This window comes from Paramisgurnus dabryanus, chromosome 3 (genome assembly GCF_030506205.2).
Source record: "Paramisgurnus dabryanus chromosome 3, PD_genome_1.1, whole genome shotgun sequence".
In the NCBI taxonomy this organism is placed as follows: domain Eukaryota; kingdom Metazoa; phylum Chordata; class Actinopteri; order Cypriniformes; family Cobitidae; genus Paramisgurnus; species Paramisgurnus dabryanus.
In genome coordinates, this window is record NC_133339.1 from 29,437,962 (window position 1) to 29,462,191 (window position 24,230).

The 24,230-nt window shown below is 35.4% G+C and overlaps 2 protein-coding genes across 4 annotated transcripts; one reads left to right on the forward strand and one right to left on the reverse strand.

Moving 5' to 3' along the window:
* Window positions 1–2,515: 2,515 nt before the first annotated feature.
* Window positions 2,516–9,337, forward strand: LOC135766847 (uncharacterized). The gene is made up of 15 exons (XM_065276329.2): window positions 2,516–2,692; window positions 2,768–2,882; window positions 2,977–3,066; window positions 3,745–4,140; window positions 4,312–4,416; window positions 4,549–4,781; window positions 4,870–5,048; window positions 5,848–5,941; window positions 6,025–6,260; window positions 6,581–6,695; window positions 7,495–7,612; window positions 7,700–7,791; window positions 8,195–8,312; window positions 8,969–9,070; window positions 9,136–9,337. Exons 1-15 carry the CDS (start codon window positions 2,621–2,623, stop codon window positions 9,312–9,314), a joined length of 2,244 nt encoding a protein of 747 aa, XP_065132401.1. The 5' UTR covers window positions 2,516–2,620; the 3' UTR covers window positions 9,315–9,337.
* A 5,678-nt stretch (window positions 9,338–15,015) lies between these two features.
* On the reverse strand, window positions 15,016–23,778 carry LOC135766908 (uncharacterized). 3 transcript variants are annotated; one of them, XM_065276424.2, is made up of 10 exons: window positions 23,617–23,778; window positions 23,005–23,053; window positions 21,608–21,802; window positions 21,298–21,460; window positions 20,726–20,827; window positions 18,736–18,843; window positions 16,659–17,057; window positions 16,144–16,211; window positions 15,682–15,725; window positions 15,016–15,244 (listed from the first exon to the last, which is right to left on the reverse strand). In XM_065276424.2, the coding sequence occupies exons 1-10, from the start codon at window positions 23,751–23,753 to the stop codon at window positions 15,187–15,189; spliced, it is 1,323 nt and encodes a 440-aa protein (XP_065132496.1). In that variant the 5' UTR covers window positions 23,754–23,778; the 3' UTR covers window positions 15,016–15,186. The 3 variants fall into 3 exon arrangements, with proteins under 3 accessions (XP_065132496.1, XP_065132487.1, XP_065132502.1); XM_065276415.2 differs by having other exon boundaries at window positions 22,993–23,053; XM_065276430.2 differs by lacking the exons at window positions 23,005–23,053; window positions 23,617–23,778 and adding an exon at window positions 21,885–21,931.
* Window positions 23,779–24,230: the final 452 nt, after the last annotated feature.

A 24,230-nucleotide genomic window follows, 5' to 3' on the forward strand; every position in this document is an offset into this window, starting at 1 on the left:
GCAATAGCGACACTATTAAATTAAAGTTGATGACAAACGAGTTGCTTTCTTGTCATTCGATATGGAAAGACAGACCGCGAGGCGCGAGCACAAGTTAACTTAACCGGCGGCGGAGAATTGCGGAGCCGGCGTCTACTCTGTCACTGAGAGGCAGGGACAAGCAGCACTTTCACTTCACAGTCGGTACGGCGGGTAACGCGTCGATAAATGAAAACGAAACAGCGTTTCCAAGAACCGGTGTCTTATATGTATATTGCTTGTTCCTCTCTTTTAAAATGAAACAATAATTTAACGTTAAGTGTTTGGACATGAACTTGAATACATAAACGCATTTGTCACCAAGGCACTGCGTGTCACTGCGTGTACAGTTTAACAAACATTTATATGTGTTATATGAATGAAGATGTGTTATTGAGTCGTATTTAGTTACTATTTTATATTAATTTTATAATATTCTTGGGTTGTCTCCTGTGATTTCAAGTTTATATTGACCAACCCTCTGATCTGTGGCTGATACTGTATCAGAGATGTTATGTTTTTAGCAGAGATCAGATGTGATGTTGTTTTCCCATTCTTTTTTTCTAGAGTGTGCAGAGTTTTTATGTCCATCCATTAATGAGGCTAGCAAGGCCTTCATACAACTTCAGCCAGTAAGTATAACATTTAATAACTCCTATTTAAAATGTATTGGGAATGTCTTAATTATCTGCTGCATTTTAGTTCTGCAGCACTTTCTTCTTTATAGTCAGATCATCCTATTTGTCAGTCTGTGTGGTTTGCAGCCTTTGTTGTTGGCACAACAGTTAAAGGAGTGTAACACCAAAGTCTTATGCAAACCGACGACAGGCCATTGCATTTTTGGGGAAAAAAATCTCACACGTGGTGGTAATGCGGCCAGGGATGCAAAAGAAAGTCTTATAATTTTTATAAAATGTATAATTCACTTGGCCCACATGGTTTTCTGAACACTTAAATCTGATCATTTAGTTCAGACCACTAAAAGTTTTTTCCTCTTTTGTAGATTGCAACAAATGTGGTGGAAGTTCTTCTCTGGACAGAATCCTCGAAATCCTTTCCTTTATTTCCTGGCAATGGGAAACATGCAACAGATCTCTCAATCTTTTTTCTCTATCAGTCTCTCTGATGAAGCCAATACGGAAGTGACTTAAACTGCAATTCGGCCAAGATGGCGACGGCACGCACCGCCTACTTTAGGCTTCAAAAATGCTCTTCACAACCAATGGGTGACATCACGGACACTACTTTCATATTTTTTTACAGTCTATGGTTTAAAGGCATTTTACGTGCTTGAAAATAAATACCCCAGGCAATGTGCATCTACTGTAGTCTGTCATTTTCCAAATGGATGAATCCTCTGCTGTTCGGTTCCTTTGTACATCTTTGTTCGTGAGGAGTAACTTTAATAAATGAAGTATTTTTAGTCAAATACATACCATACTCTGAAACTTGGAACATCTGTTCTGTAAAAAACTTTACACATCTGTAAATGATTTTACTTTTAATTTAACAATTACATTGTTTATTTTCTTACACTGCTGCAGTTTTGTTTATGTACATTTCATTTCATTTATATATTGTATATACTTATATACAAATTCTGTCTTAAATTCAAACAAATTGATTTAACCTGTTACATTGTTACTTCAATGTGCATAATTTCTGATATTTAATAAATATATTTATACTTGATGTCAGTAAGCAGCAGTCCTTTAAATGATTTTGCAACTGCCAACTGTAAAAATTTAAGAGTTTGTAGTTATTTTGAAGTCAAATAAACATTTATTTGGTGTTCGCAATGGTCTTGATTTACAATAAAGCACATGATAAAAATAACCCAGCAAGAATAACCCAAACCCAGAATATTAATCTCATAAGTGGTTAAAATGACTACACGTTGGGTTTTTTCAACAACCCAACCTGCTGGGTTAAAATGTGTTACCCAACGTGTTGGGTTACTTTAACCCAGCATGTGTTCTGTCCAATATTTACCCAGCGCTGGGTTGCCAATTGGGTTGTTTTTAACCCAACCATTTTTAGAGTGTATAATAATATTATCAGGGCATAACAGTTTAACAGCTTTCTAAATGATTTAAATTCAGGGTATCAATTCAACCTGGAATATTACATTTTAAAGAATTAAAACATCACAGATGAATTAATTACAAAATCAGGTTCATTATTATAGCCTATTTTAGACTATAGTCAAAGACAATAAATAATAATCATTAGTAAATTCAGATTTACAGGCACAGTTTGGCATGGACCAGTCTGTGTAGTTGTTTTGATTGGTGCACTCGGAGCTTGTGTACACTCTGCTTATTCCCCTTTGACCCTGTTTAATTCCCGTTTTATTCATTTACTTTGTATTTATCTAAATGTAACTTTCAGAAACAAGTTGAATGATAGTATAACTAATCATCTCATCTCTTTGTTTTCAGGTTTTTGTACCCATCCTTTATCAGTGAAATATTTTACAAATCAAACGGTTCTTTTAAGAGCCTCTATCTGTTTCTCTCCTTTTTCTTGTGTTTATCTCTCTCCCTATTTGTATTTCTTCATACCTTTATCCTTTCGTTATTTATCTTTAAAAAATCGGCAAATGGCATCTGAGGCATTCAGACAATGGCTGGAAGCAGCAAAAACCTTGGCAGATGAGTTTGAAACCACAAATGTAATACTTTTCATACATTATTTTCCTAAGAAAATAGCTCTCCTTATGTCTCCCTCATTTAGTTTTTACTTTCAGACCAAAAAGAAAAGAAAGCAAAAGGGACCTAAAGTCTCCAATGTTTCCTGGAGGAAGAGAGACCAGCATGGGAACATCCTACCACAACGTGTTAGGATTATGAAGAATCGATCTGGTCAGTAAATTGTACAGGCATGCTGTTGTCTACAAGTGTTTATGCTTCTGGTCAGAAGTAATGTTTTCTATAGCATTGTATTTTGTGTTTGCAGTGAAACCCTCTGGCACTAAGGTTTCAGAAGTTGAGGAGCTCTCTGAAGTTGAGGAGGTGAATGAAATTCAACAGGAGGTCCCAAATCTTGGTAAGCATATTGAATTGAAAGCCTAAATAATATCAGCCTTAATATTTAAATGTAAAAACTTCAAAATTAGGAAAGTGTCAAAATGTATGTAGTGACCATTTCCGTAATGCACATGAAGTGATAAAGCCATATAAGAAATTGCAGTAAAACTTTACTATAAGTTTCATTACTTAAACTAGAACTAACCATGTGCAATACATTTGTTACTGTGCGTTTACACCGGCGAGAGCGTCAAAAAAAGCTCCGGCTGCCCTGTCAACGACGCTATAGAAAAACTGTGGACGCTCTAATGCTCGAATGCATTCTCTGAAATCCTCTCAAGCAGAGGTTGCTGCCGAACGTTTCCGCCTTCCGATTTGTTGCCGCCAAACCGTGTCATAGCTCATTACCATAAAGTTGAGCTGATTTCAACTCTCCTTGATGCTCACCCTGTACATGACACGCCGTGCCGGAGCTCGTCGCCACTCTCATTAAAAAATGAATGACTTCTGGCCACTTTGATGCTTTCGCCTGTGCGGTGTGAACGCACAGTTTCTGTATACACTAATGTTTTCTTAACATTAGCTTATGAAAATACAGTTGTTCTTTGTTTGTTCATGTTAGTTCACAGTGCATTGATGAACCTTTTTTATCTTATTATTATCATTATTATTAGTATCTTTTTTATTATTAATTTAGATCAACATCTTCAGAGACTAAAAGACCTGGTAAATTCAGTCACTGTCACTGCATCGGTGGAAGAAGACACAACCACCATGTCTGCGTGGACAAAAAGACAGGCTATCTCTGAAAAAAAATTCAAGGCTGCGATGCCAGAAATTTTAAATTGCATGTTGACTGCAGAGACTGTAAACCAGCATTGCTGTGAACAATGCAAGATGACTGATGCTGTTGTCCGGTGCTTGGACTGTGTTCCCTCGGGAATTCAGTTTTTCTGTTCCACATGCGACACAGAGATCCACAGAAAAAATGTTTTGCATAACAGAGAAGTTATGTTTGATGGGTTTTTCAATCCTATTCCACCAACATCCTTTGTGGTGGTTTGTGGTGACCAGTATCACCTCAATGAACAAGGTATGTTCAGATATTTTAGTATGTCCTCTTACCGTGTTTTCATAATGTTCACTTCATGTACAGTGGTACTATAAAAGCTCTGTCTGCTGTTTCCTTTATCTGTTTTTTTATTTGTTTAGTAAATGTGTAGACATTACTGATATTACTTTCTAAAAATGTGATTTACTGCAGTGTGTATGCTTCCAATTCTTCCGCCACTGCAAATCTGCTCCTGCGGTCCAAACCAAGACCTCATAATCACCCCAGGAAAGCAGACAGTCTTGGTGACAATCAATGGTATGTCTTTTCACTTCCTTCTACATTTTATATCCCACTAGATGAAGTTAAGCATAATAATTGATTACTATTATTATGTTGTCATGTGCTGTACAAATACTGGTCAAATGGTTAACACATGTTTGTTTTAAGGTCCATACAACCTGTGCCTGCCTAGTGTATGCTGTCCACTGTGTTCTACTAAATGGACTCCTGGAATTGGTGACTTGCTTAAATTTAGATATTGGCCAGCAACCACCAGCTGCCAAATGCTGTTTAAGTTTGATGTGTTCACATCATTCGAGCAGATGAAGTTAGCTAGCCCATCCTTATCCCAACAAGCATTCCTCAAAATGCTTGAGCATCGATCTCTTTCCACTGGTCGGGTAAGGGCTGTTTTCATTTAGAATGTTTCTTAAATTTCAGACTTTAAAATCTTTTATTAACCAAAACTGTTCCATTTTTTTTTTCCAGATGGGTAGTATTTGTGGCAATACGTTTAATAGAGTTTTTCAGGAGTTTGCCTTCTGCAGTTATAAAAAGGAAGATCTGTGCTTGATGGAGCCTTTTAAATGCCCAGCATGCACACCAGACATGCTGGCTATATCTGCAGACGGCAATAGAAAACATTACAGATTCAAGAAATCCAAAGGGTCAGTGGAATTTTTTATTATCGTTTACAATTTAGATATAGGATGGCACACTTGTGTACTTTTTTAGTCTTTTTTAGTCTTTTGGTTTAGCCAAGAAATACAGTGACAGACTGTCCATGCGGCAACTCACGGCTCTAGACCCCCCATGCCATGACCCTCTAAAGAAAAACAAGTATAGCTATTGGTTGGATGGACTTGATAGTTATTTATAGAGAAACTATGCTGCATCTTATTGCTATAACATGTAAGTTTCTACATACATACAATTTCAGTCATGTCCTGGCATATGAACATATTTCTTTAATATAAAAATGTTGGCTCTTAGCATCATAAAAACAATTTTGAGTTTGTTGGTAAAAAAATGATAAAAGTACACTTATATTTAAAGTTCAGAAATAACAAAATGTGTAAATTGCATGATTGCTTGCTTAATATTCAAATAATTTGTATCCAAATTGGTACATTTTAAAAACTGTTTGCTTGTAACATTAGAGTTCTATGACAATAATATTGTACATTGTTTAATAACTTTTGTCTCCCTTCTGTAGCCTTAAGACATATACTAAAACTTTAACAATGTTATTTATTTTTGTACTTGATACAGTATGTTTTTAACTTCTTGCACAAGTTCATGCCATAGGACAAATTAAAGCTGATACCCTAAACACAGTGTTCAGATCAAATTAATACTGATTAAAATGCGTGGCACGTTTCTGGTTAAATTTCATATTAATTAAGGTAAATGCAACATTTATGATTATTTAATTGTGTTGTTGATGAAAAATTTCTTATTTAACAGGACAGACGAACCACCTCTTTTTGATGGACTGTTCATCGCACAAGATGCCAAAGTATCTGCCTTTGTTGAGCAAATAAGAAGCCAGATGTGTAGTGTAAGGATTTATTCAACTCTATTAACCTTAGCTTTTAAAAACTTGTCCTGGTATTACATGTACCATATTGTTTTTACTTTCAGAGGACAGGTCATGATGTCTGTGGGCCAGCAACATTTACAGCAGGCAGAGAAACATCACAGAAATCCCGGGCCAAGGTGGATGAAGAGGGCCTTGAAATAGCGGTGTGCAGACATGGAATCTTGCTGCAAGGCTTGAATCACTATCGTGGTGAAATATATGCCTACCCAATGTTCCTGCAGAAGGAACTGGCACAAGCTGCAAATGTGACATTCTTCTGTATGGACATTGCTTGCAGGTAGATAGCCATTGCCAAATAACAACTAATGTCTTACAGTTTGTAATCTATGCCATGCATGAGAAAAACACCATGTCTAGCTAAAAAGAACACATTTAATATATTATGGACTTAATATAAGGTTAATATGGGTACAGTTTTATCAGTTTACATCTACCACAGATTTTCTTGCAGATATAATGCAATATTACTATTCATATGACTACATGGTGTTCATGATTGTTTACAGGAATTGTACATAGGTAGTAACATTGGTCCTGGTTTGTCTCCTTACCATTTTTGCCACGCACCTCATAAACTAAGCGTTTTTCCCATTACAGGTATTGGCCTTATTTGGAAAAGATGGCAGAGAAGTTGCCTGAGCTCCAACCACTAACCATGATGAAGCCTTTCCTTTCCGTAATGCATGCTAAGGCCCACACTGGCAAATGTGAGGTACAGTGTACAGAGTTAAGTTTATGTCACAATGGACCTGTTTCACAGACAAGGCTTAGACAAAGCCACGATTAGGCCTTAGTTCAATTAGGATATTTAAGTTACACTATAAATGTACACTAGAAAAGTAAAAACATTACTGGTGTACATCTTGAGACAAAACAATGACTCTGACATGTTTTAAGATATGTCAGCGCAAGTTACTTTCCATTAAAACCACTCAAACATGCATTTTAGTCTGAGACTAGCTTAAGCCTTGTCTGTGGAACTGGGGAAATATGTTTCAGGAGCATATCCTTACGGCATCAGAAAAACATTTGCTGGATTTCTATGTCTTTCAATATGCATGTTTCAGAAAAGGTGATGCACATTAGTGATATACTTGCAGTGGTTGCCAAACCTGTCCTGGATGACCCCCAGCTCTGCATTTTGTACAGTATGTCTCCCTTTTCTGACACACCCAGTTCAGGTCCAATTCAAGTCTCTACTAATGAGCTGATGAGTTAAATCAAGTGTGTCATATCAGTGAGACATCCTCAAGGATAAGTTTAAAATAACTTATTTAGTGTGCGTTTTGGGTAATATACACACAACACTGATGAACTTTTAAAACATTATTAACATTACAGTTAAAATTGTAATTGCACAACTGCTGTTATGAAAGCTTTGCTTTCATGATAATTCTACCTAAGATCATTAAAATAATAAAATTTGCTAATGGCACCAAATTCATTGAGGATACACCAACTAATAAATAAGATTTTAATGACAAATGTCTTGATCTTATGTTTTGGAGCAGGTTAGGTGGGGTGGTAGAAGCCAAGATGGTGCAGGAAATACTGTCGGTGAAGAGGTGGAACAGGTCAATAGTTTCCTTTCAAGGGCAGCTCTTACTACAAAGTACATGACCAAGTCAGGTTGGTTAAAAAAGAAATAACCCTTGTGTTGGACACATAATACTAGATTGTACAATTAATTTGTTCTTATCTGTTTTGTTTTAAAAGGCAGAGCAGATATGATAACTGTGCTTGCCATGGCATGGAACAATAGGAAGGTGGAGAGTCTTCACAAGACACTGGCAAAAAGATTTGTCAAAGTAAGAAGGCTACACTGTATGTTTTAGGTCCTGAGGTGTTTTCTGGGCCCTGGAGGTGTTTTGACATAAATTTGTATTACATGGTCTACAGACGTTAAACTGGTGTCGATTACCTACAAATATTAACTTCACATTTTTTATAGTACAAAGATGTTTCAAAAATATGTCAAAAGACAGTAGGTACTTGATGCAGTAAATCAATTTTGACTATAGATGTTGTTTGTCATTTACTTAAAGCACCATGATCAAGGAAGTGATTCTTCTAGGGCAAGGCTCAGCCATTGCATTCTAGCTGTGCTGACCCCTGAGAATTCCCCAAATCTTGACTGCATAATTTTTGGTAGTGTGGGGCCGTGTTCACTAATTTTGTAGTGATACTAGTAATTTTTATTTTTTTAAATAGACTACACAGAGGGCTGAAATGGAAGCAGCCAATCTTGAGAGTCTCAAGCAGGAGTTAAACATCTCTGAGGAGGATGCAGATCGGTGGGTGTGTGAGGTGCAGCAATGGGCAGCAACTGGTATGTCATAATTGCGAGTGTATACAATGGTTCCGTATTTTCCAGACTATAAGTCGCTCTGGGGTCGCATCAATTAAAAATGCTTCATGAAGACGAAATAACATATATTAGTCGCAGTAGACTATACGTTGCATTTATTTAGAAAATTATTTCACAAAATCCAAGCCGAAGAACAGACATTTAATCTGGAAAGACGAGTTATTCAACTAAACAATAGCAGACAGAACAGCAGGCTAAATCTGTGTCTGTACGTTAAACGTGACATTATCAGTTATTTAGACGATCAACAATAGCATACAGAGCATACCTGAGAGGCTGAATAGGCGATATTAACAGAACAAGCCAGCATGCATCAAGTTCGCAGGCTCGTCATTCCACATCACTAAATTCATTAGATTACATAAATACAGGAGCATCATATAGCAGACTATTGCGGCTGTAGACTGTAATGTTGTCTCTTGCCTCTCATATGTCCAAATTAATTCATTCTGACTTACAAGGCGCACCTGACTATAAGACGCAGCACCGGCCAAACTATGGAAAAAAAACACTTGTAGTCCGGAAAATATGGTACTTTTTCCATACATTTGGCTACATTTCTGTGGTGATACTATGTTTTCTGTAATGTTTACTTTTGGCTATTTCTGTTTTTCTAGAGAGAGACAGTACTCCCGGTAGCCAGGAAGAGCTCCAGAAAGAAATTGATGAGATCATTTATTCGATCCGAAGAAAGAAGCGTGATCTGTATCGACAGAATGGTATTTGGTACTTTTACTCAGCTTGCTTTTTTTCTTTTTCCTAATCACTTTTTTTAACCTTACAGACAGCAACCAAACAAGGCAGCGCAAACGGAGAAGACTTGGTGAGCTCAAAAAGACACTCCGAGAGAGGATAGTGCAGTACAACACCCTTCCTGGCTGTGAAGAGAAAATTGACACAGAAGCAGCATGCTGTCTCTCTGATGATTTCATTCTGCCTTGGGAAGCACAAGGAGATGGTTAGTATTGTTGTATTTTTGTGCTTTTTTTAATTCATATAATTCAGTTGATTCAATGAATACCAGTCAGCAATTTAACACTTTTATCCTAACACTAATATTTAATATCCTACATCATGCAATATGTAACACAGCCAACTAGAGCTGTGCAAAAAATCGACTGCGATTATCATGCGCGTGTCATCAGTAAAGCCGGTTCAGTGATTAGAAGTAAATCGGCATCAGCTGCTTTCAGATGGAGCTGCATTTATTACACAGACCCGTAGTTCACCGAGAAGCTAGGCAAAATCGCATAGATAATCGGAGTCGATTTTCCTCGATTATGAACCCGATTTTGCCTAGCTTCTCGGTGAACTACGGGTCTGTGTAATAAATGCCGCTCCATCTGAAAGCAGCTGATGGCGATTTAATACTAATCACTGAACCGGCTTTACTGATGACACGCGCATGATAATCGCAGTCGATTTTTTGCACAGCCCTACAGCCAACACAGTATGTCTTAAATTAAAAGCACACATCTTGATACTGCTATTAGCATTTCTTTAACTTTATTTGTTAAATTGTAGTGTTTTGCTTCAGTTGTTATCATTTGGGTGTTTTGGCTGCATAATTATATTTATAATTTGGGATGATAGGATATTTTATAGGGCATTATCTAGATTATTACCCTTATACATTTTCCTTGTTGGACAAGTTTATTTATCAATATTATTATCAAGGCACACAAAATTATTAATGAAGAGCACTGTGCTAGGCATAAAGCTGAAAAATTGAATGTGTTTTAATTTTTTTACCTTCCAATTTTATTTAAACAAAGGTTAGTCTCCGCTTGAAGAGGCGGCTGTTTGACCAAGTCATGCTGGCCGAGCGCATGGATGAGGAGAAGATAATAATAGTGAAAGAGATGACTCAGCATTATCAACATCTTAAAAATACATTGGACCAACTGGACACCTTCCTTCGGGAGATTAAAGAGGACATCAAGATCCATAGTATGTATTATAAATGTTGTTGCTGTTGTTGTTTTAATAATGTCAAAATATGTTAATGCCTGTAAGCAGGATATTTGTTTCTTGTAAATATTGCTTCAAATCTAAAAGTATTTTTAAATCACCTCTTAAAAAAAGTGTTTAAGTTTTGCTAGCTGTTTTTCTATTTATTTATTCATTTATTGCACATTAATGAACAGTAAAACACCAGAGTTGGGCACTCAAACTGCAGGGCATTTTCCCCACTATATAGTTCCTGAAATGCTGCTTGATTATCAATGTCAGTTTTCTTCACTTTTTACTTTAGATCCACCAAGAGAGCTGACTGAAGAGGGACACAGGGGGCTGCACTGCTGTATCTTACACAAGCGGCACATTCTGCAGCAAAAACTTGCAGCAGTCGCCAGCACCTATGGCAGTGTCAACACAGACCCTTCCTTCTTCATGCTGCAGGAAGATGCTGAAGAGGAGATTGAGGACAACAGCAGCTCAGAATTTTCTGAAGATGAATTTGAAAGAATTTTACATTTTAAAGCCGCAAACATTGGAAGCACTCTTTAAAATTTATTTAAATATTTTTCAGATTTATTAAACAAAATAATAAGTAAAAGTCATTCTAAACATGAGCTACTGTGTTTGTTGTTTTTTCTTACACCAACATGTTCTCATTTTCCTCAAATTTGGATATCAGAAGGCTCTACATTAGCCATGAGCATCTGTCACTATTGTGACAGAGACACAGCTAGCAAAGCCTGCTTACTTTGATCCTTTCATATTTCAGATTTTACATTGGGCAGTATGTTGCAGTATAACTGTTACATATGTTATTTATTGCATATTGAATACATATTTATATTCACATTTTGGTTCTAAAGGTAATATATTTCATATTAATTTGTATAGACATTTAATATTTAATCTTAAGTTTTATATTTTTATTCTTCTAAAGCCAAATTTTCACATGTTACCACACTGAAAAAAATGATTAATTGAATTTAATCAATTTTTTTAAGGTAAGTGGTTGCAATCAATTGATTTGAGCTACATTTAAACAAAAAAGATTAGTAAAGTAAAATAAAATATAAAACTTTTGTTTAAATGTAGCGTAAATAAATTGATTGCAACCACTTACCTTAAAAAAATTGATTAAATTCAATGAATCATTTTTTTCAGTGCATTAACTACAATAGTGATCATGAAAATACAAAATACTTATGTACTCATTAAGAATTTGTGGAATACAATGTCTTTATATTTTATATATTGTAATAGATCATGGTGCAAAATAACAATATATATGCCCTTAACAATATCAATGTGATCATAGTGCCCTAAATGCTGATACTGAAGGTTATAAAATAATAAACAATGGCATTTTGGTGAGATGTGGCCAAAGCAAGATAATAGTGTTCATAATATATAAAAGTTAATGTAAACACCATTCATATTGCTTTATTTTTTGCACCAAATAATACAACAATTATATACAAATAAAATGCCTGTGAATCCTTGTGTTGCAGTACAACAAATATGTGTACTAGCCTATGTGAAAATTAAACTAGATGTATCATCAGTACTTAGTTTTGTAATTCATTAAACACCTTTGCTAAACATGACACACAATTCTCTATGTAATACAACAATCTAAGAGGAAGTAACTTGATTTCCTTTTTTAAACACAACCAAACAAAATACCACACTAATTCATCAGTGCCTCACGCTTTTCACATGTCCAAGCACTCATTGCTTAGCTTAACACCAACCCATCGTGGCTTTAGAGTAGGCCTAAGATCAAGTTATAGTTTTTGAATGGATGTAAATAATGATTCAGATTTATTTGTCACATACATACAATGCAGTGAAATGTTACAGACGGCTCCGTGCTACTCAACCCAAAACAAAACAGTAACAAACTAGAATAACAATACAATCAGGATATCTGGATGTTATTGCAGATCCATACATACATACACATGTACACATACACATACATATACCTACGCATACACCTACATACACATACATACATACATATACATACACATGCATATATAGACACATATACATACATATTCAAATACATACATACATGTGCATACTTAAAGTGCCTACAAACTACCATTTAGATACCGGACGGCCTACTCAAAGAAACTCTTGCTAAGTCTCTCAGTACTTGCCGCCAGTGTACGGTATCTATGTTTTGAATGTAGCGGAGTGAATAAACCATAGTCAGGGTGGCAATGCAGAGTAAGGTTAGTTGTATAGGGGGGCCAGCTAGAGGATGAGGCAAAAAGGTTTACAAGAAAACCTTAGAAGAACATCAACATTTCATATCACAGTGTTTTAACATATAAACACACATACTGAGGGTCACTGTTGTACTGTAGGAAAACACATTAAGGTCAGACACACACACAACATACATTCACCTGCTGTCTCTCAGGCTGTGGCACATCCACATGTATCTCACAGCCACTGCTGTCTGTCCGTCTCCTAATATAAAAATTTGTGTTTTACTTCATGGCTGTACATTTTTTATTAAGTTAGTGTATTTGGTGAAGTAGAGATCTCTTATAGATATTGTGGCAGTAAAGGAGGAAGTGCATCTCTGTCTTGATCTCTCCTGTCCTACAGCGAACACCCTTTGCTCTCTGGGTAACCAGCTCTTTATGTTTTTGCCGGTCTCGATGGCTATACAATTTGATCTCTCACTAAAGTCACCATGATCTTAAAAGATCCTCATAATGTTGTCACAGTGTGCTTAGGTCACAGTATGAGGTCACTGCACACTCACTGTGAGCTCATACTACCCCATAAAGGATATGACAAGTACCAGATGTCTCTCAGAGAGCTAATATAGGTTTACTAAATGAAAAACATGTTGCCGAGACATCCTTTAATTGCAAATGATATCTGCCAATAAAACAAAAAGTGAAAGAGACATGATTGACTCTGCATTTAACCCATCCACTGAATAGTAAATCCATTCACTGCAAGTCATGAACACACACAAACGCACATAGACACAGGGCAACTATAACTGCAATACCCCAAAATTCAATCACTTCCTGCCAGCTGTGAAAATCGAACCACCAAACTCTGGGTTACATCCCAGTCTGACTCTCTAATCACTAGGCCACAATGCTTGGATAAAACAAATCTGTGAATCCTGGTCACTTTTACCTCCAATATGTGTGAGCTTTCTAAAACCTTTATTTAGGCTTCTTGATGCCATAATGTTGTTGTTATTGTTGACATTTTATAGCTTATGTATACACATTAGGCAACACACCATATGGCTGTATAAAATGCTGTGTAGAAAGTGTCCTAAATTTGATCCTATGATAATTCCTATAATATTTCTTAGAAGTTATAGGCAAGACAGGTGACGTTCTACTCTTGGGCCAACATTTTCCAGACATGTGTGCTGCCCTGCTATAGCAGAGTGTGTGTGCATTCACTGTGCACTATGTGAAGTCATGGCACCCTCATTGTGCACTCATACTGTACCATGAACTCAACATTCTGAAATCACAATTAATGAACTCACATATAGCTCACACTCTGATTATCACCGTATGTGAATGGTGTAATGTCACTGTGATCATTGTGTCATCTCACGTGTTGACTGACTGTGCTCACTGAGCCTGTATTAACATTATTATTGTTGTTGTGGCTGTTGGTGTTGTTTCAGTCTGATGGCAGTCATTAGCCAATATTGTTACAGAATTTGCCCCTTAAATATTCTGTAGATAGATAGATAGGCTATGTGGAATTGGGGTTAGGGACATTTTAGTGGTGTATGTGTCTGTCTCTCTCTCTGTATGTGTGTGTCTTTCTGTGTGTGAGTGTTTACTGTATAAAAACTATGGAGAGTCCCTACAAGGATAGTGAACCAGACATGTGTGTAGCCTAATAATAATTATTATTCATTACATTTATATAGCACTTTTCTGGACACTTAAAGCGCTTTAAATATTAAAGGTGGACATTCAACCACCACCAATGTGCAGCATCCACCTGAATGATGCAACCGCAGCCATATTGCACCACACCAGTTTATTGGTGCAAAGGAGACAACATATGTGTGTGTGCTTGTTTTGACCATACCTGTAAGGACCAATTGTCCTCACTTATAAGTTGTTGTACTTTACAATAGTGAGGACATTTGACTGGTCCCCACTTGTTAAAAGGGCATATAATCAGCCAAAATGTTATTTAAATCTAGTGCGTGAAGATGTTTCTGTAATATGGGTAGGAGCAGAGGCGAGGTTAGGTGATTCATAACAGATGTAAATTATTGACTACATTGTTCAGTTATCTCAAAATCCAGAGGTGTATATGAATGGTGAGGGGCATCATTTAACGAAAAGTTTTGTTCTGGTATTAATAGTATTTAATCCCTGTCTTCCTTGTGTTCTTACCTGCAGAGAAAGGAAATGCCAGCTTCAGTTGTTTGCTCATTTGGCAAGGTCCAAATATGTATTGGTCTATCTTTCATACACATATTTTAGATTTAAAAACCCATCTTGACTGTGAGCTAACATGTGCTTTATGGTAATGAATAATAATAAGAATAAGAATCTGGTTTTATCAGATTTTTTAGCAGTAAACATCACTAAATACACTTAGTTACAGTGAATATATATTTGGCCTTAAAAGACAAATTATAAACAATCTTTAAAATGAAGAGTATAGGAAGATAAAGAGCCAGTGACATATTGTTTTTAATGTTGTTTAGTCATCAAACACACAACACAGAATGACTATATGCTTTACAAAGCAAGCACAAAACAAAACAAAACAAAACAAACATACTGTATATCAGAACTCTGTAACTGTCATAAAAGGCATGACACATCTTCACACAACAAACACACACACATCTTCAGGATAAACTCTGAATGTTTCCACTTGGCTCCCAGGAGTTCTTCCACTTTTTCCCACTGTAAGACAGCAATAGTGTTACTATAGTCACATTATTTATTTATGTTCATTACTAGGATACAATAAATACCAACTTGTCACTGTACAATAAGACATGTAGGTTTTAGGTATGCATGCGTTCTATTTTTTAATATTCCATGGGGTAATGATGGTATGATCATAATGATGGGAAAAAAATCATTTTTAACCATACATTTCAATTTATTTTATATTGAATGTACTACACTGCCAAACATTATTACATTGTTATGTGACTTGCTTGACAATTTGACTTTAGTGTCACTGATCGATCTTGCGGTTAAAGATGAATAAATGTTAATGTAAAGTTTATTATCTTTATGTTATTGTGTTTATATAAATAAATGTTTTTTGTTGTTGTTGTTGTTAATTCTGTTCAATTTTCAACAGTACAGTAAACATCAGATAATATGCATACCATCCAGAGCAAGGATGCCACTGAACCAACACCTCCGTATGGCCCTTAGCAAAAACAAAAAGAAACAAGAAGTTAATGACATTATTCTAACACATACAGTATAAGTTACACTTTTACTAACAATAATACTGCTAAATGGTAAAGACAACATTATATCCAAGTGAAATCAAAGTAATATTATTAGTCAGTGGAACTAAGTGTAACATAATAAAACTAATGGATTTTATAAAATAAAACTTATGGGATATATAAAACATGGGACCAGTTTTTATTTTTTTGTCAAACTACTTAAATTGTGAAGTAAAATATTACTTTTTAAAATCCATAGTTGAACATTTTAACATGAATTATTTGAATACCTAAACCCTACATTATTATTTAGTATATTTGGCAATGTTTACAACACACAGCAAATTGATATTGTTATTGTCAATGTGTTTTTTTTTCCTTTTTGAAACAAACCTCCCTGATTCTTTTCCTTAATATTTTTTTGTAGGGGAAACTGGTTGATTCTTCATGCATGGGGCATTCTGTAACAAATTAAAGGATGGTTATTATTTGTAACAGATATAAGTAAAACATAAAGTCCAACAAACATCTTAACATTACCATGAGTGTCATGGATAAATAAATTTTTTCAAAGGACAATTAGACTTTTAAAAAGTTGTTAATGTAATCATTTTATTGTTTTTATCCAAAAGGGCTTACATTTGAAGCACTCAGATCAAAGAGGCAACAAAAAGGACAAGCTTGTGTTAAAATAAATAGATAAATAAATAAATGTTGCAATATGTGCAAAAGAAAATATTACAATATGTACATTTGTAGAATTCAAAAACAGTCCTTTTCAAAAAACTATGAGAAATGCATTCTTACAATTGACAAAACTGTTTCACAGTGCAAAATCAAGCATAGTTTTTATTTATATGTCAAATAAATAAATAAATAAAAACAAAAATTAACAAATTCACACATACCTTTAGGGTCTGCTTTCCTCTTTATTTGTCCTTTTTTCCGGGAGGAAGATACTGGGCTTAGACTGCCTAGCTCAGTGGACAGTTTAGAACAGGTAGAAAGGGTAGAGGTTGGTGGCAGAGGAGAAGCCGGGGAAGAAGATACAGAACTAGACTGAGAGGACTTGAAAACATGATGAGTCTGGGGGGACACCAGAGGAGCGATGGATAAAGGCATAGGAGAGGGGGTGGTAAAGGAATCAGGAGAAGCCAAAAAGGAAGATTCAGGAGGAAGGAAAAAAGTGACAGGCTCATGCGTAAGCTCTGAATCAGAGTCTGCTGTGGAGGCTGCTGGTGGAGTCTGTGTGCTGTTTGTTGCAGAACTCTCTACCATGCTGCTTGCTGCTTTATCTGCGTTTGCCACTGTTGGAAAAATACAATTGTGAAAAGTTATGTAATCAACACATTTTAAACAAATCTATTTAAAGTCTGGAATACACTATACAATTTGTAACCTCTTTCCAGGCACAAGAAACTAAAATGCTCAGGAGACACCTAAACAATAAAAACAATTTCACAGACAGGGCTTAGACCAGGGGTCTTCAAGAGTTTAGCTCCAACTTGCCTTAGCAGACCTGCTTGAAAGTTTCTAGTACACATAATTAGACCTTGATTATGGAAATAACTTTTAGCTAACACAGAAATAGCTTTTAGCTATTTCTGTGTTGTTGATCTTGTTCAGGTGTGTTTAATATGGGTTAGAGATAGACTCTGCAGGACAGTGACCCTTCAGGACATAGTTTGGAGACCCCTGGCTTAGGCTATGTTTACATTAATGCGGTTATCCTTTAAAACGCGTTACTTTTGCTACGTTTACGCCTTTCATCTACACTACACCACCGTTTTCGACCCTCATAAACGGATTCGTTGCAGACCCTGTTTTAGGTTGAGAACTCAGACGTTGCGCTGAGTGTAAATGTAGATGGAGTCTTATGTGAACTAACAGCTGATGTTAACGTGACAGCGCATCATTTTCAAGGTAAAAATTATTTTTATTCAGGTAAATGGAGGTTTGCAATGGAGGTTTTGCCAGAAATAGTAAACATCTACCAACCAGCTATTATAAACACTATGTCAGATTGTTTTAACATGTATTCTTATAAATAATGTCTGTTTTACATTTATGTTTGAGTATTGTTAGGTTTGAATATTGTTGTAATGTTGTTGTTGTTTTGTTTAAATTTAGTCAGCTTATTACAAAAGATAGACTGTAATTTTAAACGCCATATAGGCGTTCTAATTTGTCTCCTAATTTAATCAATGTTTTGTTGATACGTTTTGTGAATATAAATTAATAAAAACAATAAACTTAACAACGTCATTAATATTTAATGCTCCTTTAGCCGCTTGAGCTTTTAGCTATTTCTGTGTTGCTAGCGGAGGACGTGCACATACCTCGCACACTTTTAAAAATTAATGCAATAAGCATTTCTCTTACTATGTTTGATTGAAGTTTGCATTTGCTGAAATTTATTTTTGCTTCAAGTTAGTTTAGTACTGTTCACTTGAATGCTTTCTTTTTAAATCATAAAGACCTTTCTGTTTAGTTATAAAATCAAAATTAACCTATTAATCATATTAATATGTTGCAGGGGCAAGCTAAAACAGTATAAGACTTTCCCAAACACATTTTTATAGGTTCAAAATTAGTGTCTGTTGTAGTTGCCAGCAAAGGACCCAGGTATTATTTTTTTTCAATATCGCACACCCATAGGCTGCATAAATGTGCAAAGGTAAGCTATTATTAGAGTAATAAGTTATTTTACACTTTTATGTGCATGCCCAGTTACGTGATTGGTCATGTTTCATGCGTTTATGGTGTGGATGAAGATTATTTTTAAAATGCCAGTATAAACGAGGATCGTTTTCATTTTAAAATGCTGTTTTAAAACGCAAATGCTCTAATGTAAACAGGGCCTTAGACTACACCCGGATTAGGCTATAGTTAAATTAAGGGATTTAAGTAGCTTTTATAAACTTGCCTTAGTAAAACAACAACAACAACAACAACATGTCAGTTCTATTGAATGAGACATTTTACCATTACAGGTGGACAGAGGTGTGGAGTCTGTTGGTGGAGTCTCTGTGCCATTTGTGATTGTGACAGAACTTTCTCCCATGCCGGATACTTCTTTATCTGCAATAGCCACTGTTGGACAAAAGAAAAGTGATGTGCATTGTGAGACAAGTTTCTTTCAGTTACAACAGCTCAAACAAGCATTTTTTTCTGGGACTGGCTTAAGCTTTGTCTGTGAAACTGGAGGGAAAGTGTTATTAAATTGTCTTAAACATGTCTTAAAACATGTTTCATATCCTCCTGTGGGATGGAATCATAGCCTTAAGCTATGAGTCTGTGCCCATCATACACTACATTATTTTCTGTGAAATCTTACTTCCCAGATTGTGTAGGCTGACCCTGACTTTCGGCAACTAGCATCAATTTCAGAATCAGTGTAAAAATATGTGTGTAAAAATATATATATATTAGCCTGGGTTTTCCCCATGCTGCCTTGTGCACAAATTTATTCACGCTGCAAGTCTAGCATGGAGACCATGGACCAAATTTTCCCCTCAAATTGGGAACCAATCACAGAACGGGGAGGGGGCAGCAAAACGATGACAACGTCTTTGCGACACACACAATTGGATATGAGCTATGTACAGGTGCATTTGATAGACATCTGTAGCCCCCAATAAACGGCTCTGGGCATTCATAAACCACGCCTCAAATACGAGAAATCCATATATATATATATATATATATATATATATATATATATATATATATATATATATATATATATGAATAAATGTAAGTAATGGAAATGTTAAATAAAAAATATATATATATTTTTTTGTTGTTGTTTTTAAGGATGAAACATTTATGATTGTAATTCTTAAAGAGATCACCCCAAAAAATTTGTTAAAACAAAAAAAAGATATTTTGAAGAAAGTTTGTAACCAGAACACTTTGGGCCAAAATTGACTTTCATAGTAGTTTTTCCTACTGTGAAAGTCAATAGTGGCCCAAAGCGGTCTGGTTACAAACTCTCTTTAAATATCTTTATTGGCATTCAGCAGAACTAAGAAATGTATAAAGGTTTGGAACAACCTGAAGGTGAGTAAATGATGACGAAATTTTTATTTTGGGTGAACTATCCCTTTAAGTAATGTACACACCGGGACGAATATCGTGCATGATTATCGCTGATGTTTAACGGCTTGTGACTGAACAAAGGGCACCAATGTAAGTGTGCACACCGTTGCGAAAAACGGCAGGGATACTTTTTTTTTAAAAATGACCTCAGGTTTGTTTTTATTTGATGCGCAGTATTAAAAACTGGTGGACCAATGAAATCCCCACTTTTGCGCATGCCTGGAGCTGCTAAAGTTACAGTAAAACATTACTTGGTGGCACTCAAACACAAAAGGGTCTTGTCTAGCACACATTTTACCAAGGTGACAAGAAAGAGCCCTACATACTAAGGGTGCTCTACCAGTTCTTGGACACACCAATAGACGTTTATTATATACATTTTTATTTCGGTATTTTTATTAATTTTTTTATTTTACCTTCGAGAAATATAGTTAAGAAGAATGTCTTTTTTATAAATATGTTTATTTGCACTACTCTTCCCTTGCACTACTGTCATTGTAACTTATTTGCACCATTGTTTCTGACTACCATCTCCTCATAACATGTATATGCCATATATACATTTTATATCTGTATTTTTATCTTCTTTCATTTTATTCATATCATAAATATGTGTTTTTCGTTATCAATCAGCACAAGCACTATAACTGTCAGGGAGTGAATTTGCACGTTCACTCTGCGAATCACCAGTAAAAATCGCTTGGGTATGAACACAAAAAACGTCTGAAATTACACTTGCGATAAGCATGCACGATAATTGTCCTGGTGTGTATGGGGCTTTAAGGTCTGCCTTTGGACAGATACTAGTATTTGGTGCATGACAGGTAATAGGACCACAAAACTGTATGCTGTACAAAAAAATAAGACATTTTACCATTACAGGTGGACAGAGGTGTGGAGTTTGCTGGTGGAGTCTCTGTGCCATTTGTGACAGAACTTTCTCCCATGCCGTTTACTTCTTTATCTGCAATAGCCACTGTTGGACAAAAGAAATTGTGGATAGGATAATAACAATAATTCAATAATAATACAGCTCAAATAAATACAATTAATTAAGTTTAAGTTCACCTATGGGTTGTACTGTATTTAATAATGTAATATCAATTTGACATGATCAAAATAATACAAAGCCCCACTTAAGTGTTCTTATGTAATTTCAAATATCTAAAAATGATACTTCAAGGTTAAATGTATAAAAATATTTATAAATAACACCAATATGTGTTGTAAAATGTTAGTCCGGTTGAACAAGACATTTTTAAATAAGAAATAATGCTACAAACATCATGTTGTTCACATGTTAAAAAATTTTTTTTTAAACCTAATGTGAGGGAAAAAATGAACTCTGCAAATGTATGTATTGTCGATAAAACCTATTACTAATGTCTTTAATGTAAAGTTTATTCTGCAATATGTTAAAATTTTGTGCACATTTGTGTTTATTACCATTAAGAAGACTTTCGTATAATCTCTTTATAGTAAGAAAAGCGTCCTGAGTGTCTTCGGTCTCATTCTTCCATGGGCAGAAGCATTCAGCAGAGAAACCATTTGAGGTTCTCCTGGCAAGGAGAAGGACTGGGTACCTCTCTAAAAGTTCCCACTTGTGGAGCTGGAATGAAATTGAGACACAATCATAAGACTAAAAACGGGATAAATAATTACAATTTCACAGGCATGAAACACACACACGCGCACGCACGCACGCACTCATTATTTACTTATTATTTTATGACTAACATTTGAAAGATAAACCTACCAGAAGATTTGTTGAATCATAAATTTTGTTCACACTGCAGTTTTTTTTTTGTCTGTCTATCCATTCCTGGGAAAGCTGTTTCTTTTTTTTCTCAAGCATTTGCTTATATGGCTGTTTGGCCCTACAGTATGGACATGTTTTGCTGGCTACTCCAATCTTTTCCCTGCATGTGTAGCAATCCTTTAGAGTAGGCATCTGTAAAAAGAAACATACGGTAAATGATGATTAGAACACAGCATGCTATGTAATGAGGGCATAAGAAATATTTTTTTCACACCTAGTATGTTGACAAGTCACCGTCTTCGAAAATATTGTCAAGAGTTTGTTGTTATGCCCCCTAATACTGACTAGTTCTACCTGTAAGACATTCGTTCATCTTCAGAACAGAAATTTTTATTTTTTTGATGAAATCTAAAGGTATATGATCCACACATAGGCAGCAAAATCATGTGACTACAGTGGTTCAACCTTAATATTATGAAGAGACCAGAGTACTTTTTGTGCAATATAACAAAACAAAAATAACAACTTCATTAACCAATTTGAACCATTTCCATACATCAGGAACTAATGCAGGCATCCTTGCTTACGTTCGAATGTCAACTAAATATTGCCCGAAGCAGAGCCCAAGAGCAGCATGACACATGTACAGTATGTGATGCTGAGGCAAAATTCGGTCAATAATGAGTCGGCAGTCGGATGTAAACGAGGAAGCCTGCACTGAGTTTACTACGTCAACTATGTATGACAGTTTAAACTGCTGAATAAAGTCTTTATTTTTTTTGTTTTAGCACACCAAACGTATTCTCATCGCTTTATAACATTAAGGTTCATCCACTGTAGTCATGTTGACTATTTTAACCATGTTTTTAACTACCTTTCTGGATGTCAAAGGGTGCAATGGTGTTGTTTCCTATGTGTGCATCAAATACCCTCAGATTTTATCAAAAATATCTTAATTTGTAGTCCGAAAATGGACGTTCCACATTCATAAGAAGTTTGTCCATCTTCAGACCACAAATTAGGTTAAATGACAGAAATTTCAGGCATGTCACTCATCTCATTGCAATATGTTAACTGGATAACACTGGATATAACTTATTGTATAGTTTAATAGAATAATGTATTTTGGTTATACAAATCAAGTACAACCTAACTATAGTGATTGTTTTACTAGCTGTAGACCAGCATACTATGAGAATCTCTATGGCTAGTTTAATAAGACATGTTGCTGATACAGTTTTGTACTTTTTCTTGTTAACTAAATCTTTTGGGGTTTCTTATATATGGCTTCATGCATATATAGATATATATAGATGAATGTGACTGTGTTTTGTTAATTTGATGCATGATTATGTTTAAGTGGATCAAAAACATCACATTACTTGGTTAATCACCTTTGGTGTCTGTCTTCTAGCGTTATTTGTTCTGTTCCTAGATTTGCACCTGTATAAAGGAATCAGAGGGAAAAAACAATGTATTTGCATGATCGAGTCAGATAAGCGAAATATGTGTGGCACCATGCACGTTTTCAAAATGTGTGCACTTTTACATGGTCCCTTAACCACAACGTTTCCAATTTCGAATCAATATTGCAAGATACTAACTTTACTAAATGATCTAACCCTAAAAAATGTTAAAATTATGGGAAACATACCTTGTTGATTTGAAACGCGACGAATACTGAACAGACGACAGAATTATAACGTTATAGGCCTAACGTTCTTAATATTTGTCCAATGACAAAAATCGATCTTTTTCGAATATTTATTGTGACGACGTATTTTAATAAAAGCAAAGTTCAATGTCACTTATGTTCGTAATGTTTAACTTTTGCATTTATTTATTTATTTGTGATATTTCGTAATGTCCTTTTACTTTATTCCCAAGTAGCATAACGTACCTGAACAACTACATCACCACAAACAAAGATGAAACAACACAAAACGCCCTAGCATTATTATTTTGTTATCAAATTATTAGATTATCAAGGTTCACTGATAACATACCTGTAATCCTCGTTTATGGTAGAGACCCACAATGCATCAAGACGAAGAGGCTGTGGCACATCTCCCGCTGCCGGTAGGGGCGCTATTTTATGATACGCTATAGGTAGTCGTATTTGAGCAAAGGTGCATACGACCATGTTAGTCGTATGAGTTGGAGAACTTGTTGGACTATAGTCCCGTTCAGACTGCGTGGGCGCTGGCAGAGGACATGAACTTAACATGAAATTTATTCGGTGACTTACTCTGCTTACAAAGCCTTTTGGTTCTGAATAACTACTTTGTGCCCAAGGAGAGATTTTGCTCTGACTTAATGCATTAAATGTCGACGGATTTGTTACATAATGTTGTTAAACAGAGATTGTTGATTGTTTTGTTACTACATATGAAGAGTTTGGATCCAAAACACAATAAATCCATTTTGACTAATTTTGGTAAAAACATGTGAACAAGAAAGTGACAAGATAAAAAACACAATTTTCTGTTACAAACTTTCACATAGCATCTTTAGGTTATAAAAACATAAAAAAATTTAAATCCATAAATTGATTTTTGAAGATTCATTATAAATGAACAAGTTTTTATTTTCAAATGCTATAAATCTATTGAATCAATAT

Bases quoted from the DNA above. Each gene is read 5' to 3' on its own strand.
- LOC135766847 (XM_065276329.2), top strand. From the start codon at position 2,621: ATGGCATCTGAGGCATTCAGACAATGGCTGGAAGCAGCAAAAACCTTG. The intron at 2,883-2,976 runs GTCAGTAAATTG...TTGTGTTTGCAG, and splicing joins GATTATGAAGAATCGATCTG to TGAAACCCTCTGGCACTAAG. The intron at 6,696-7,494 runs GTACAGTGTACA...GTTTTGGAGCAG, and splicing joins CCCACACTGGCAAATGTGAG to GTTAGGTGGGGTGGTAGAAG.
- LOC135766908 (XM_065276415.2), bottom strand. From the start codon at position 23,753: ATGGTCGTATGCACCTTTGCTCAAATACGACTACCTATAGCGTATCAT. The intron at 17,058-18,735 runs GTAAAATGTCTC...TTTTTCCAACAG, and splicing joins ACCTCTGTCCACCTGTAATG to TGGCAAACGCAGATAAAGCA. The intron at 15,726-16,143 runs GTTTGTTTCAAA...GTTTTTGCTAAG, and splicing joins TAAGGAAAAGAATCAGGGAG to GGCCATACGGAGGTGTTGGT.